This window comes from Leptinotarsa decemlineata, unplaced genomic scaffold (genome assembly GCF_025532065.1).
Source record: "Leptinotarsa decemlineata unplaced genomic scaffold, Ldec_3_MD MMD2_tig00026299_RagTag_RagTag, whole genome shotgun sequence".
In the NCBI taxonomy this organism is placed as follows: Eukaryota; Metazoa; Arthropoda; class Insecta; order Coleoptera; family Chrysomelidae; genus Leptinotarsa; species Leptinotarsa decemlineata.
Window position 1 is genome coordinate 7,004,704 of NW_027412676.1, and position 18,561 is coordinate 7,023,264.

Below are 18,561 nucleotides of genomic sequence, written 5' to 3' on the forward strand. Positions count from 1 at the left end.
CAATTCGATATCACCTCTAGATCCTCATTAAGATATGCAACCTCCTTCTGCCGGTGAAGGTGTATACCCTCAGCAGATGTCCTGAAATCCAAATGGAATGACGAGACAAGTGTGCTGTCATCAGCAAAGCAATATATTGGATATTTGGTAAAAGTTAAAGTATTCGAAAGATATCCATTTGCACGAAACGCTCTTTCAGGAAGCTGGAGAGCCACACAAAAATGATCTGACAAGCCATAGCATCAAAGTTTGGCCAGCAAACCTTCATGCCACACACGTCAAAGGCTCTAGAAATTTCAATGTTTCTCGATTGTGTTATTCCAAATATGGGTGACATACGATAGAAGGTCACCTGTTGATCTTTGTTTCCGAAAGTAATATTGATGATCGCTCAAGATGTTGAAGCCTTATGGTGGTTTACGAATTTCTCTATGATTTTGGTATCACTGATAGCAAAGCGATTGGTCTATAGTTATTAGAAAATATTTGAGAATGAAATTTGTTACAATTTTCAACGGTTTTGTACTTCTCAAATGTGTAAAACATACATGATTTAATGTGCTGCATTGAAAGTCCTATAATATTCACTTCAAGGTTTGGGATGCTGTTTCTGATACTTCAATAACATTTGGAGAACAAACATCTGCAGATGATGTGTCATACATAGTGGAAAATGACCTTCTTCTTGGAGCTGCTAGCGAGGAAGTCAAGAACATCAATAATGTGGAAGTATTGTATAATGCAAAAGTGAAATGCTACCACCTACCAGATTTCCATGAAAATTCAGTAGAAATTATTCTTGAAGATGGTACCCGGTATTCTTCGGAGTTGTTGGTGAGTTAAATTGTTCTCTAAATATGATTCGAATGATCTCTTTGTGGGGTAGTACTTATAACTCTCAGTTAGTGATATAATGATAGAAAAGGAATATGTGTAAATATACGATGCAGACGTAAAAAGCCCCCTCCCCTACCTTTCAGCTTCGAAACAAGATATCAACATCAGACGAAAGACAATAGTGTTACATTACCCATCGCCGAGAGGGGGTTACCAACTTTTTTTTCAAACAGAAAGGGGGTTTTGTGATGACTCGCTTGATAGGTTTATCCAACATTTTTTTTATTTTTGAGAACTAGATTAGTCATTCCAGAATAATCACCAATTTTATATTAAGAATCTGCAAACAAACAATGAATATCATAATTTAAAAACAAACTTTTTTTAACTCTCTCCAATTCATTTCAATGAATATTCAAAATGTGTATTATTTACTTACTGACAGTAATGAAGTTTGTTTACGAATTTTTTTTGTAAATTTTGAAATGTTCCTGTGATAACATCGTTGAAATGTTCCTGTGATAACATCGTTGCAAGCACTTATGTTTCCATCCACGAGTTCTGAAATGAATTGCGGTTGTGTATCGTTCACTTCAGATTTCATGTATACCCTGAAAAACTTGTTGATAACTGCTAATGGTACGCTTACAAAATTGAAAAACTTGGAATGTGAAATAATCTGGTCGTGAATTGAGGCAAGATGTATTACTGAAATATTCACTGAAAACATTACAGATATGGTTTATATAGAATATTAATACAAAAGTAAAAGCTATAAAGGATATACTATCAGACTTAGGAAACCGCGTTGCAAAAAACGAAGCTAACATGGAGGCCCTGCAGGCATTATGCAGGCAAATTCAAAACACCTTGAGAAAACTATTTGGGATAACGTCAAAGCACTCTCATAATTTATTTTGACTCTTTTCCTTTTTTTTCACAAATCTATTATGTAACCATAAAAGTCACTGAAAATATTTAAAAATTCTACACTGGCTGAAGGACTTCAGTCGATGGCCTTTGGTATTCACTAATAAATGATATTTATTATTATCATTTAGAATAATAAATCAAATGGTTAACTGTAGTTCTTCTTGGTGAATTTCTTTATTTATCAATCATATTTCTAATATTTATAATTCCGTTCAAAACTATTACTCAACTTCTCCATTTTTATACAAAAAACTGTAGGAATCCTCCAAAGAAAGGAAGAAAGCAATTGATTTCAAAATGTTTTAATGAAAGTAGTTGTTTCGAGAGAACTTTTTTTTACAGTTTGTGTCTGAAAGTTACTCCTTTGTATGATCTACACATCTTTGTATGGAGTTTATTTTTGAAATTGATTTCCTCCTTTCTTTGAAAGATTTCCACATTTTTTGTATAAAGTTGGAGAAGTAGAAACCCAAAATCTTTCCCAAAAATTATTCTCTCCTAAAAATATACCCTTTTTGATCATTGTTTTGGCAACGGCACCTTCACACAATTTTTTGTGATTTTTTTTCATTTCATTGTTGAAAACCGTTCCTCTTTTTTTTTTATTCATTTGTACTTTTTTCCGTAATTTAACAAATACTTTGGAAGAGTTGAACTCATACCCCTCTTCCACAATAATCAGTATCCTAAATTTCAACAGATTTTGCTCTAATATCCCTCTCAAAGTAGGCTTATTCTTTAACATGAATCCGCATAATTCAGAAGTATGCTGCGATAATTGGATAGAGATAAACGAGGCTTCCCAAGGTGGTCAGTTGCAAAACCTAGCTTCGTTATCGAGATTCGTCTTCTGTCTTTCATTGCATAGTTAGTAACTAGTTTATGAATTGCTCATTTCAGTTGCAAAGCCACGTTTGGACATGGACCGCTGAGTCCTGCAATGCATTTAAGGTTCAGCCTAGCAGCACTGATGAAACCTATGGCGAGTCAAAACAGCGCTGTTTGATGATGAATGTTTCCAGCTAGTTGCCTTGCAGTGGAAGCTGCAGTCTCGTCGGCAGTCGATGTCGAAATTTGGTTTTGCAAGTGACCGCTTTGGGGGGGCTCGTTTATCTTTCATGTTTGAGGATTGTGTTTTCTGTCGATCCCATAGATGGCGTTTTTGTAAGGGGAGATGGCATCGCCCTCGCTCACTCAGGCTTGTAGTTTAGGGACAGTTGAGTCCAGTAATGCATTTGTAGTTCAGACTGGCACCACTTATGTGTTAGGACTCTAGTTTTCAGCTAGAAGTAGTATTGTTAAGCGACTAAGTAATATTATTTTTTATTCCAAATTCTAATAAATTGTTTTCTCAAGGGTGCTTTTAGTAACAGAAAGATAATTATCCTTGCTTCTTCATTCCATAATTCTATCTATAATAATAAGGGTAAAATTGAACCAATAATTACATTACTTTCCATAATTTCAAAAAATAACAGAACTACCTTGATTATTTTCTGAGTTTCTCATTCATAGGAATGAAGCATTAGCATAAAGGTGACGCTGATCTCCTAGTGCTTTATGTACTACTTCTATTGGTGGATCCAGATTTAAACATTCAAATACCCCTCTATGTATGGTGAAAATAATTTTCGGTGGTATTAAAAATTCTCAAAAAAATCGCAATGAGGAAGGGAGATTTGAAAATCGACGTTTTTTGCTTTACAGGTAGACAAAAACCTGAACACAGAAATATTATTTTTTTCTGCTCCGTCCACAACTTTTTCCAAATATCTCTATGGGAATGTGGATTCAGTAATGTCACCGATTTCCATTCATAAAAAGTGAAACAAAAACGAATCGCAAATTCATTTTTGGTTTAACGAAATTCGTTCTGGTAGCCGTGCTTGATTGCCTAACTTCACAATATATATTATTCAAAATGTCCGCTGTTATGTTCACGGGAACTGTTAGAAGTTATGAGACGAAGTTAATGTGAAGTTTTTTTCTCAAGATGAAGATACATTTCATAGTAGAATTTTGTAGATATTCAGTGATCAAAAACTGATGATTGGACGTTATTGCTGTGTAGAATATTTTCTGAACATTAACTCGACAGATACCTATAATGGATTTGTGAGAGGCGTAATGTGATATTTTTACAAAGTTAGATGGAGATGTATTCAAGATGTTTGCGTACCTATGTTCCAAATAACCTATTTTTGTTGCTCTGGAGATTAAGAGCTTCAAAATTTTGAGGTAAGTTCTGTCTATCAAAGTTAATTTTGTACTTTTGTTCTCTTGGAGTAGTCACACTAGGACTGTGTATTAAACATACAGATTTTGATCCCAAGAAGATTGGGTTGGTGATATTGGATCGGTTGATTGAACAAATATTCATGATTACCAACAAGTAATTATTTGATAGGAAGTAGAGAGTAAAATTTAAAGTTTGAAGTTATAGATCAGTTTAGAGACCATATTTATCAGAATCACAAAAATAACTAATTTTACACTCGTGAATACACTGACCCATAACTTGAGGAAAATTAATAACACTATCCAAGATAATAATTACCAAATTACCACACATGATAGTTAGACTGGTACATCATACTATTCTTCATTTTTTTTTATCTAACAGTAGGTGATTACAAAACTCAATTAGATAATTGATTAGTTCTGGTAAAACAGGTATATTTTGTAAAACTAAATACAGTACAATATTACTTCTAGAAAAACAGGTAATTCATAAATATATTGATTAATAAATAAGTCCCCTCCTCGCTTAATATTAATGAACAACTTCGAAAAAACTATTCAGCAATATCCAATTTTCCAAAAATTGATTTATTGGAAAAGGTATGTTGACGATGTTATATCATTCTTCAGAGGAACTCATGGCAATCACAGTCATTTTTTCAATACATCAATTCTATTGATTAAAACATGAAATTTACTGTAGAACTAGAAACCAATAAATCAAACATGATCAATAACAAACATGATTTCAAAGTTAACCACAAACCAGCCCATACAGGCACAACTATCAATAACCATTCTAATCAACATAAAGTAGTAGTTTACCATAGCATGGCACATAATTTTATTAAGGAATTAAATTTTATAAAACAAGTTTGACAACTTTCAAAGATACGAAAATTGAATTACACGAAAATAATTTTTTCTCGTTCAGTTTCTATTTCAAATTGAAATAAAACGCTACCCAACGTAATATCAAAAGTATTGGAATAAAATTTTCATGTGAAATGAATTTAATTTACTCTTTCATATAGGTACTTGTATTCTTCTTATAGATATCAAATTCGAGACCCTGGTTACTTCTAATCACTAAGACATCGAAGAATGGTAACTACTCGTTGTTTTCAATTTCATATGTGAACTCAATATACGAGGATTTGTTGTTTAGATTTGACTTGAGTAAAAAATTCCAAATCTATGTATTGGATCCAAGTCCCAGGAAAGTAATCGAACTTATCTTTTGCTTCCAATTCAGATCTGCTCATGAACAGATTAGCTATGAAGGGGGACTCACATAATTGCTAAATGGCAAATCAAACACAGACTCTCCCAATTTCACAGTTGACTTCAAGTGTTGATAATTCACATGAGTTCATAGATACTATTAAGGGTGCCTGAGCTTTAAACTATCGTGCCTAACACATATACGGCGCTAGTCTTATAGCATTCACCGCTTTTTCAGTTAATACTAAGCTTAAAAAAAAGCTGTTGAAATTCCATAATTATTCTATTGTTCTAAGAGTGGCACTACTTTTGTTATTTTCAAAACAATGGACCAAAAACAAATTCTTGTTTTGATTTTACACTGTTTCTTGCATGATCATTTGACTCTGAGAAAGCTATGTTCTAAATGGGTGTTACGCGAGCTCACTGTTGACCAAAAACAAGAATGTCTTGATGATTCTGAGCAGTGTTTGGCCATGTTTAAATATAATAAACCGGAATTTTTGCATCGATATGTGACAATAGATGAAACATGGATCCATCACTTCACTCCGGAATCAAAACGATCGTCATCTGAGTGGAGATCAACTGGTGATCGTCCTTTAATGTGCCCGAAAGCACAACAATCAGTTGGAATGTGCGTTGTGTAATATTCATCGACTATCTTGAGAAGGGAAAAAACATAAACAGTGAATATTATAAAAATTGTTTCATCATGACAACGCACCGTGTCACAAGTCAATCAAATTAATCAATTGCTCCCACATCCATCGTATTCGCCAGATTTGGCTCCCAGCGACCTCAAAAGAATGCTCGCCGGTAAGAAATGTACTTGAATGAAGAGGTTATTGCTGAAACTGGGGCCTATTTTGAGGCAAAAGATGAATCGTTATACAAAAGTGGTATCGAAATGTTAGAGCAGCACAGGAATGATTGTGTGGCTTTTAATGGAGATCACGTTGATGAATAAAGCCAATTTTGAACAAAAATAAACGCGTTTTCGTTCTGGGGCCCGGGAGTTTTCGGCACATGTGTTCAAAGTTGTGTAATCAATCAATCAATATATGCTTTATTGTCGGAAGATTAGTATCACATAGTCTTGTAAAAAAATTAAATGAATGTCATAAAATATAAAAACTACAATACATGACATAAAATATAAAAAATACAAACATAGCAATTCCACAAATAAAACATTAAGAAGACAGATGAGTTTAGGTGAACATTACAGGTTATCATGGTAGAATTCATGGATCGAATAATAAGCTTTTTTAATTAAAAGATCTTTAACTGTACTTCGGAACTTTTTGATATCTGTGTTATTTTTTAGAATGGTAGGAAGGTGATTATATACATTAATACTTTCATAAATCAGAGAATGCTGATTCAAGGTGAATTTTGGAATAGGTAAGCAAAGCATATGGTTTTGTCTGGTGTTGTGACAATTTGTTCCGGGAGTGTACATGCTAGTTTTATTTTTATGAATGAAACATACTGTTTCCATTATGTATAAACAGGTGACAGTTAATATTTTGGTAATGGTAATGATGAAATAAGTCCTAATCTTTTAAAAAAGTGTTCGTCATTTATTGCAGGCCCACTAACTTTTGCCATCAACTGCTCGTTGGAAGAAGGTATTTACCCAGATAGTTTAAAAATTGGAAAAATAAAACCTATACATAAAAATGGAAATAAAACTAAAGTTGAAAATTACAGGCCCATTACTGTCCCCAGTGCTTTTGCAAAGGTTTATGAAAAATGGGTGTCAAATTCAGTCGTTTCATTCTTTGATCTTCATAAGCTATTCAATGAAAATCAATTTGGTTTTAGAAAGGGACGTTCAACAACACAAGCTATAATAAAACTACTAAAAGAGCTATGTAATAGTCTAGATATGGGTAATCGAACTCTGGGTATTTTCTTAGATCTAAGTAAGGCATTTGATCTTGTAGACCACAGAATTCTACTAGACAAATTGGAAAAGTATGGTTTTAGGGGAAACTCACGTAGATGGTTTGAAAGTTATCTCCAAAATCGAACACAATACGTTGAAATAGATCAGTATCAATCTAAACGTTTAAAGTATACTATTGGAGTACCACAAGGCTCTATTTTGGGACCTCTACTTTATATAATTTATGTCAATGACTTTGAAGGAAATTTTGTAATGTATGCGGATGACACAACACTACTGGTTAGTGGTAAGAATGTTACATCCACAGTAGACTTGGCTCACAGGGAAATTTTAAAAGCCCAGGACTGGTTTTCTATCAATAAATTAATCTGCAATGATAAAAAATCATCCTTCCTAAGATTTAGTTATGCCCCAAATGGTCATGATCACAGTTTACTGTTAAAATCACAGCACGGTTTAATGAAACAGGTGAATTCAATAAAATTTCTAGGACTTACTCTCACTGAAGATTGTAAATGGAATCAACATATTAATGAAATATGTAAAAAAATAACGCCTATGTGTTACTGTATCTATCAACTCAGTAAAATTATAGATAAGTCGGTGGTACTCATGTACTATCATGCCCAATTACACTCAACAATCTCATATAGTATAGTAGCTTGGGGCCTATCACGTGAGGCACAAAGGGTATTTATTTTACAGAAGAGAGCTGTCAGAAACATTCAGAGTGTAAATAGACGTACTAGCTGCAGAGATATATTCAAAGTTTTAAGAATATTAACTCTCCCATGCATTTATATGTACCAGCTGTTAATTTTTGTAAAATCGGATCAGCGACCTTTTACCTTCTTAAACAAAAATAATTACAGCACAAGAAATTCAACATTGTTAGAAATACCAAATCATAGACTGGCTAGATCAGAATCAAGTCCAATTTTCATGGGTGTCAGGCTATTTAACAAATTGCCAAATCATGTTAGAAAAATGTCACTAAGAAAATTTAAACCGTTCCTAAAAAACTTTCTGATTGATAAAGCCTACTACTCCATTGAAGAGTTTATAAATGGCTTATCAATATAACTGAAGAATTGAGATTGTCATCTAGGGTTGTTAATATATTATAATTTTACCTAGTTATAAGTTTTAATATATAATTTTACATAACTGTTCATGTCCTATATGTACATAATTTTTTCTTTTTTATAAGTTTATTTATATCATATTACACTGACTTGTTCTATATCATTGAGTTATGATCCAGAAGAACCAATAAAATATTATTATTATTATTATTATTATTATTATTATTATTATTATGAATAAAGGCTTGCAGTGATCTCTCGGCTTAGACTTTGTAAGGTATCTCACCACTTCTGTAGCTTAAATATCGTATTCTGTAACTGTAAATTACAATGGCCCCAGAAAGCTATTCCATAGCTAAAATGAGATTCGATCAGTGCAAAGTAAGCATTCTAGCTGTAGTGTATCCTAGTTCATTTGATATCACTCTAATAGCATAACATCCACTAGATACTTTTTTACTCAAATGGAGAGAATGGGAAACCCTCTGCATCCCTTTTTAGCTAATTTGTACATGAACAGATTTGAATTGAAACCAAAATATGAGTTGGATTACTTTCCACGCTTATGGATCCGAAATGTAGATGATGTATTTATTTGCGATTTTTGACACAAAGAAATTTGAGGTAGAGGACTTTGTCTCAACAACAGATCTCTGATATTAAGTTTACTCAACCAGGCTATAGAATTTGATGTCTATATGAAGAAAACCAGTACTTTCAGCTATATTCCTGATAGCTCACACAATTCTTCACATCACAAAATGACAAGACCAAACTTTCTTGGTCATAGTTACGTCATTGTTACGTTCCCCCTGAGTAAAAAAATATATGATGTTGAGAAAAATTTTATGAGGGACATAGCTTAAAGCAACAGGTATTCGTCTAATATAATAGATACTTTAATCAGGAAACGTAAATTCAGGGAGAATCTTAGACTTTTCGAAAACACATTGAATCGAAGTTCATTTTCCTCTCCTACGGACCAAGATACACTAACGGATTAGATCGCATTTTTAAGAAGTTTAACATGAAAGAAGTCTTCGAAACTTCTTGCTCACTTCACCATATGTTAGGTAACCCTGTAGACAATATGTTGGACAATGAAAAGTCGGGGTGATATGATATATGAAATGAGCTGTGACGATACACTGTTAACAAAATGAATCGGTCAGACTAAGCAAGTTATTTAAACTCGTTTAAAAGAACACGTAGCATATATCCGATTTCGGGGACCAAAAAATGTAATGTTGCTCAACACGCCTTGAAGCATTGCCACAGAATAAATGAAATTATTGAGATTCGTACATGACACTAGATTTTTTGATAGTGTCGTGAGTCTAGAAATAAAGTGTGGCATGATAACTGTGAACAGTGACAAAGATATACCATTACTTACAGCTCATTGTTTGCCTTCATCTGAATCGCTCTATTAAAATTAGCGGGAACTTTCACGAGAAAATGTACCACTAATTTCTAGGTAAAATAATTGATATGTGTTTGAGAGTGAAATTGTACAACCAGTTTCAAAGTTATAAGTTAGTTTACTTCATCTCCTGAAGATACGAAGTTGGTTGGTGAAAAGCGCATCAAGAAGAGTGTTACAGTGTTTGGGAACAGTACCTATTTTGATAACCCATAATGTTTAAAAACTCAAATTAACCAAAAGAAAAATTTGTTCAGGCCAGTCTCGACTTACCTACACTGTAGGTGAATGGACTGACACCTATCAGAAAACAACTTTTCCGTTGGCTAATACCACGAAGGTCGTTGGATTATATCCAACAGGTGTCAGTGCAAGAATCTTTACAGAAGTATCGCCTGCATATGTTGTTAGCGATACCACTGCTGAAATCGATTTTCAATTATAGGAACGGGCACACTTGCAGACCGGTTTCAGGTAGTGGCAATCATCAACCTAAAGTTGATGATATTCCATAATTAAAAATCAAATTCCGTTCAGAGTATCATTCCTCTAATCAAGCTGCAGCTAGCAAACAACATTGTCATCATTCCATTTGGTAAACAAGGTACTAACCAACCGCCTATCCAGAATTCGCCCAATTCCTCGTATAAGGAAAGAAACCACGACTTATCTACTCTGTAGATTCAAAAAGTCAATTAGCATCTAGTTAAGTATGCATACAACGAAAAATATTGAGAGATATTATCAACTCTTAAAGAGTAGCAGGGAAAATAATTTCTCGGTCTGGACCATTTAGTTTCTGTTTACCTTAACAAATTTTAAACAGTTAGTTTTCATTGAATAATACAACAGATGTATAAAATACTCGCTTTTGTTTTATGTGCCTGTTTTTTTTTTAATTCAGTAATGTTTTTGAAACTGTATACATGAAACCATATCAAAAGTAGGTGGTCCCTGTTGTTCTGAATATAATTCCGAACATATTTATAATAAATTGGTTAAGGTTTTTGCGGCCGAGGTTTTCAGTGTCACTATTTTTCGGGGTTGAAGGCCGTGGATTTTAGGAATTTCTTCCTGACGTTTAATATCCGATGAAAGTAATTGATTATTAACTCAGGATGTATAAACCTCTGAAGAAGCTAGCCACTCGCGCCAGCGAAACATCAGGAACATATTTATAACGTTGATGTATATGCAAAATTTCTTCAATTCCCATACATTCCTTGGCACAAAATCAATGTGAAATCCAATTTTCCCACTATTAATAAATGTATCACTTACGCCACTGAAAAATAACAATTATACACTTGATTTGAATTATGTTCATGCCATCGAAGCGTGATTTGAATTATTTTCATACCTTTAAATTGGAAGAGGTATATTTTTAGAAGATGATTATTCATTGAGAAAGAAAGGTTTCTGCTTTCTACTTCTCCATCTTGATACAGAAAACATGTGGGAATCTTCCAAAGAAAGGAAGGAGTCAATCAATTTCAAAAAAGTAATTGTATATAAAGATTTGTAGATAATGCAAAGAAGTAACTTTCAGACACAAACTGAAAGAGAAAGCCTTCTCAAAACAGATACCTTCATATAAACATTGAATTACACGAAAGAAAAATACTTTTGAAACAAATAATTTTATATGAACACTGAATTTTACAAAAAAACATTTTTCTCTATTCAGTTTATATAAAATGGAATCATTTACAGGATTCCTACACAATATACTAAATGAAAGAGTTAAAATTTCACTTACATGGAACACTGTCATTCTCACTGGTAGCCATGCAATGTTTCGCCATAAGACCCTTGCCTTATCAGCTCTTCAGTACCAATTTGGATAACATTATAAGAAAAAACACACAATTCATTCATAAAATTACGACTTTATGTCACAGAATAAGTTTGATCTACTCTTGTCATCGATGATATTATAATGACATTCATTTGCTGATTTGATCAAATCCCAGCCGAAGGAATCTTGTTCAAATTGAAAGGGGTATATTTTCAGGAGAGGTTAATTTATTGGGAAAGAAAAGCTTTAGCTTTCTACCATTGGTAAGAAGCGATGATTAAAAAAAATAATAGACTTTTATTGAGAAAACAGCCGTTTTAGAACTTTTAATTACTCTCATTTGTAAATAACATGAGTTTCAACCTTTTGTCCAATAGCTTCCAGGCTCATTCAAAATTCGTAGGGGTTCTTGACTACTAATATACATTTCATGAATAATTGGTCGTATTATGGCATATACACCAACATTTCAAATGTAATTTTTCGATATTTTTTTTCAAAAGATATGTCAATGATATAGTTTTATGTACACAAAAAGAAAACATAGGTAGAATACTAACAACATTTAATAGTTATCACCCTAAACTTCAGTTCACCGTAGAAAAAGAAAGAAATGATAGAATTGCTTTTCTAGATGTGTTGTATATAGAAACTTTAATCACAGAGCTACACACTAAGCACTAAGAATTTTGAAAACCAAAACCTAAAACTCATAGAAACTATGTTACTTAAGAATTGCTATCCTAGATCTTTGACTAAACAATTAATATATTCCGACAGCAAATACACAAAAAAGCACCGTTGAAAATATTTCAAATTACCGCATGTAGCATGTCTGATACCGCAACTATGCAACTCTCACATCGCAACAATGCAGGTTGTAGAAAATGAAAATTTCAAAATCAGTATGAAATGTGAAAACACAGTTGAAAATCATTTTTTCACAAGATTAAAAACAAAAACACCCAAGGACCTGAAATCCAATATTATCTAGAAAATACCATGTGCTGAGTGTGAGAAAGTATATATAGGGCAAACAGGTAGGTATATAAAACAAGGAATGATTGAACATAGCAGGGATTGTAATAATATACACAACCCACTGAAAACAATGAAAAATCCCACTAGCCTTGCAGAACATTGTAAGCCATCACTTCATAATTTTGATTTGAAAATGTATACACCTCATATTTCAATCTAATAAAAAAAAACGAACAATAATTCTGAATCATTAACAGACAAATTTTTTTATCATAATTCTCATTTCTTTCATGGGCCTTTTTTGCATTATAAAGAAACGATTCACGCACAGTTCAGTTTGTTAATTTATTCGTGTCTGTGTCAACGTTTTTCGTGAACCTGTGTATGTATTTATATTTTGTGTCGAATTTATTTACTCCACCCTTGGTTGAAAAGCCAACCTAAATGTAAGTACTCAACAATGTTGTTTTCTATAAAGTGTTCGAAGCGTTTTATTTTTCAACGATTGTTATTTCACATAATTTATTTTGTTTTTAACAAAACTACATTCTAAAATTCTATTTTAATATGTATGTATGTCTTGTTCTTATACTTCAAAGTCCTGAGGATGAAACAATAAATTTTCGAAACGTCGACAATTTAGCAATTGGTTTTCTTCAACATTTCGACCAAATTCCCACCAACTTGACAATTGAAATCATATTCAGCGACGGCCATCCTGTTCAACTATTTCAAATAAATTCGGAATTGCATTCTAAACAACAGAGCGGGACACAGTGTATATGAAATTATAGCCGATCAATTATGTAGGTAAATTAGCTCCTGTCTATAGTTGGAATAGATATTATATTGAATATTGAAAAATAATTAGTACACTCTTACTATGGAAGAGTGCAACATTTTGTTCAATCATTAAAACATGTGAACATAATCATTATGTGGCCTTCAAACCCTGCTGATAATAATAATTGGTTTAGGTTTCACACCAAAGTGAATTTTTGAGTTTTTTGGATTTTTATGTAAAATGGAGTCATGTAGTGGGCAGAAAAGGATCCATATCAAATTTTTCAACCAATCATTTAATAGGCTGAACTACCTACTCTCAAAAAAGTCTGAAAAAGTTATACACCAAACATTATTTCTTAGTTCATTCAATATTATGTGCAAAGCTATCTACATCTTAATTTTATTATCCTTATTACTATCAAAAGTAATGAACAAATCATACTAACAAAATGCTAAACTTGAAAATTTGTTTTATGTTTAAAATATAACAGTAGTCAGTTTTTTCCAGGTTAGGATGTGAAAGTCGAAATCCAAATTCAGGCGAAATGGGATGAAGGTCTTCCCCTTGTTAAAGGAAAAGTATTCCTGAACATCATCCGAAGAAAAAGTCATATTCATAAGTATTAGAAACGAGCTTAAAGAAGGAAGAGAAAAACTAATTCAGATTTGAAGGTTGTTGCCTATCGAGGTGAGTAAATAGATAAGCTCAAATACATATTTGCAATGATGCAATGATCGAAACCTGTAGTTTATCGGAATGTCACATTGTAATTTCTTATTGCTTGTAAAATCTATAGGTACGTAGACATAATCATATGTGAGATTATATGTTCAACACATAAATATTAATAATAATAACGATACTTCATTGAAGTAGACAACTTTATATACAAACATAACCTGATGTAAGCAAGAGCTTTTACATTAGTAATTTCGATAAGTTTAGCGGTAGCATAAACAATTTCGCATTGAAATAGATTTTTGATTAACGACTAAAGGTAGTATATGGAAGGTAGGAATTAACGGGACTTTCAGTCAGACATGTTATCAAGCAGAATAACTTCACACAAAAGTGAAAATTTCATAAGGTGTCACTTAAATATGATATCAATAGTCGTAAAAACTATCAGGTAAAATTAAAATATATGAATAATTTTCACATAACATAAATATACAGTGTGACCCACTTGAAAGCGGGACACCTTCCTAAAATTTGCATCTTTTCTCAGATTTCGAAGAACTTCATTTTGAATTGTAGTGTTGAAAAAACTGTACTTTGGGACCAAATATCATTTTTTTTCTACCAAGGCATGCTGCGAATATTTTTATTGGTTGAAATACAAGAAATCGTATTAGCTATTTTTTTAGGAAAAATGTGAAATGGCCTTTGGACTGGGCACCCTCTCAAATGGTGATATACCAAATTTCATCAAAAAATATTCAATATTAATAATTCTGTGGTCGAATTAACATTCACATTGTATCATGATAGAATATTAACTGCACACTTCTCAAATGGTTTTTAAATCTTGGTGAGTTGGCCATGAAACACCGTACGGATGTTCAAAATTGCGCTCTTTTCATTTGGTACTAGAAACAAAAGACTATTGTTAGTTATTATTGCTGCTGCCAAAAACTGTATTGAAACAGTAACGTCAGATTATGTCCGGTTAGTAAGAAAAATGTTTTGTGAAGCGGTAGGAATTGGTGATTTATCATGGAAGAACTAAGTCTGCGAGATAAAACTGAACTTGTGCACCTTGTCGGACATAATGCTCTTTCAAAAAGAGAAGCTGCCAGAGAATTTCATAACAGACATCCTGGTAATCTTCCAGGGAGCAGCAGTACAGTGAACCATATAAATTTTGTTTTTAACGAAACAGGTTGTGTATCAAGGCATATGCTCAAAAACAGAAACAATCCACATCGTGAGAATAGAAATGGTGTGCGAATATTGTAATATTTTCGTAATAATCCTCATTTAAGCTTGCGAACGGCTAGTTTGAACTTGAACATCCCTAGAGAAAATATCAGGCGATGTCTTATAAAAAATAAAATTAGACCATTCGAGCCAAAAATTTAACACACTCCGGAACTGGGAGATGAAGGAAGAAGATTAGAATTCATTCATCACTACCAGTGGAGTAATCTCGTCCCAAAATTCAAGATACTGGTCTGTGAATAATCCTAATTCGGTTATGAACGCAAAAAGGCAATATTCCCATAAAATAAATGTGTGTTGTGGACTAATCTAATCGGCCCGTTTTTTTCAAAAGCAATCTGTATGGGTTTATATTTTTAGACTTTTAGAGAAATAAGTTTTGTACCCAATACATAACTTACCAGTGCAGGATCGCCTGAATTTGAAGTTTCAATTAGATGGGTCTTCTGTACATAATGCAGTTATTGTAAGAGAAAGGCTGAATAATAGTTATGGAAATCGATGGATAGGTCGAAATAGTTCTTACATTGAGTGACCTCCAAGATCACCGGACCTGACAGCGCTAGATGTTTTTCTTTGGGGTACTGTGAAGCAAAAAGTTTACAAGTCCAGACCGCAAGTCTGTAAAAGAACTACGCATGAGAATATCTGCAGCTCCTGCAGAAATTACAACATAACAACTGAGAAAAGTTATATAGATTATTAGAAGAAGGTATGACAAGTGCATTGCAATGAATGGCGGATTGGTTGAAACAACAAAAATTAGATGAACGTTCATTCCTGTTTCTCTCTACAATAATTTGTTGAATATTATTTTTCAATTGTTTTATTTGTCCAATGATTAATTGATCAAAATGAATATGTTCATTCATTTATTTAATTTGCCACATAGTTGTCAACGATCACTCGATGTTTATTTCACTTTTCAGTCCATCAGATACTTGAATTAATTCATAATGAAAATTTCTTTGATTTGACCACAGAATGAGAGTGTCCAGTCCAATGGTGATTTTAAATATTTTCTAAAAAAATCGCTAATAAAATTTCTTGTATTTTAACCTTTAAAAATATTCGCAGCAGGTCTTGGTTTTTGTAGAAAGAAAATATTTTGTCTCAAAGTACAGTTTTTTGAGCTCTACAATTCAAAATAAAGTTCTTCGGAATCGGAGAAAAGATGCAAATTTCACGTAGCTGGAGGAAAAATTAGTTTTTTATCGACCAAAAAGGTCGATATAAAAAAATATGTACTTGATTGAATTTGCTGTTTAAGTTTTCTTTTCAGTTATAATGAATATAATATTTCATAATAGAAAAACAAATGAAACATTTTGTTTATTCTCTATTTGTCTCTTTGATTTTTAGGAAATTATAAAGTTTTTGATTTGTGTCATGTTTCGACAGGCAACTTCCATCTGGAAATACTTAATTCTGTTAGATTTGAGTTACTTCATTCATTGATTTGTTAGACTCCGATATTCAATTTGTCAAAATCGAACAAAAATTAATTTATTTAACATAATTCTCACACACAAATCAAACATTTGCAGAAATAAGTACTCATAAATTTTTTTTAACAGGATGTGAACATGCTATTGCTTTCCAACTGAAGTGGATTCTCTGATTCCGTCTATTCTTCTGGAAAGACACAGTTGTATCTGATAGGTACATCAATGGAATTCAATTAGGATACAGACATAGTAACATCAATTATTTCAGAGTGAGTGAGTGGTGATGAAACTTCTTTGAGGGATATCAACAGTAGTGGATTTGTGGAAGAGTTTGATATTGAACCACCATGCCTTCGCTTTCTATTTTAAATATCCATCAAAATGTTCAACAGGAAAGATTATCATAAATGTTCACCCACATGAATATAGTACATATTTGTTAAATTTTTGTTTTTATTTTCAACATGATTTTCCTCAGCTTGGTCTCTACAGTGAATACATTAAGGTTGAAACAAATTCAGTAAAACCACAATATGGCCATTGGGAGAAAAAGCTCAGACACGTCAAGTTTCTTTTTCAGTTACACATTTGTTGGTCGACGCATATTTTTGATGACGTCATCACTGTTAGAGGTATGACGAATATACAGGCTGTTCCATAATTGAATACTGATCCTGAGGGGCGATAATCCTTAGACAATTTCAAGAAAAGTTCTTTTTATGAAAATATTTCTGCAATCGCTACAGGAGCTACAGGATGTTGAAATTTAACATAAAAACATTTCTCTCCTATTATGTTTGAAACGGCTTTGCTTTTTTTTTCAATTTCGTTATATGAAAAGTACGCATATAAATACATTTTTTCCATAGTGAAGGTTTCCTGATGTTCGTCAGTGGCGTCACTGTTGAAATGCTCTGCAATATTTTTATCAAAATCTTGATACGCCACTGTCCTTTTTCCAAATAAATATAATTTTTGTAATTGCTCTCTATCTACCCATAACAAGGATCTTTTGTCTTTTTTTGTTCAGTGAACGGTTTAAGGATACAAAATATGCATTCATTGCTTGTCCCTATTCGATTTTTTCTCTTATTCCTAATTTCACAATTGTGGTAACCAAAAATATCTAGGTAAGATTTAATTTTTATATTTATGAAAGTAAAAAGCTGTATAATCACATACCTTACGAAATTAGGAAGGAAAAAAGCTATAAAAAGTACAGAAATCTTGTTAAAAATATCCTTACAACAAAAGCGTACTACAATCTTGATGAATATTACAATGGAACCCTGCTGTGATTTAATATATGTGTTTTTTTTTATTGTTTATATTGACACCTAAACTTTAAATTATATTTTATACTGGGATATATCTTATTTTATTGCCATGACATATGAACTTATGTTCAAATTGTGTATATTTGTTTTTTACATTTTTTGAAAGGGACTGTACAAACTATTTTGTCTACAAACTTTGTTAAACTTTATTTTTTATTGTTATATTTCATCTATTAGATATGTGAACTCAGTTTTGCTCAAATTGTGTTTCTGGGTATTTGTGTTTATGAATTGTTTATTTTCTTTTATTCTTTGAAGTGCTATACATACCAGATTTTTCAAGCTTTGTCAATAAGATTGGATTCTCTTGGACAATAAAGTATTATGTCTGTCTCTCTATACTATTCATAAGTTATTTAGTTTTTGTCAGGAGTACGCATAAAAATACATTTTTCATTTTCCAAAACTATTGTCTACAAGTATGTAAGCTTTAGCTTTCCTTCTCATCGACTAGACTATTGTTTATTGGTTCACAGGAAACTATTATGCTGTTTCGCAATTCCTCCTCAGTTTGAATTGGTTGACTGTTCAGCTAAGTCGTGAAATGTCCCCAAAGAAAATAATCTAGGCTGTTCAAAGCTAGCTAGACTTGACTCTGTTCCCCCATGACT

General features: G+C 32.5%; 1 protein-coding gene and 1 long non-coding RNA gene across 4 annotated transcripts in view; both read left to right on the forward strand.

The window, feature by feature from the left end:
• The window catches only part of LOC111505383 (ubiquinone biosynthesis protein COQ6, mitochondrial), a 119,976-nt gene that overhangs the window by 2,161 nt on the left and 99,254 nt on the right, over positions 1–18,561 (forward strand). For both annotated transcript variants that reach the window (XM_074180794.1, XM_074180793.1), the window contains exon 3: positions 595–834. In XM_074180794.1, coding sequence (XP_074036895.1) covers positions 595–834 — 240 coding nt within the window. The remainder of the gene's footprint in view (positions 1–594; positions 835–18,561) is intronic.
• On the forward strand, positions 11,954–17,057 carry LOC111505386 (uncharacterized). Of its 2 annotated transcripts, none has more exons than XR_012466928.1 (3): positions 11,954–12,883; positions 13,722–13,911; positions 16,743–17,057. It is a non-coding gene; the product is annotated as an uncharacterized lncRNA (long non-coding RNA). The 2 variants fall into 2 exon arrangements; XR_002722125.2 differs by having other exon boundaries at positions 11,970–12,883; positions 13,732–13,911.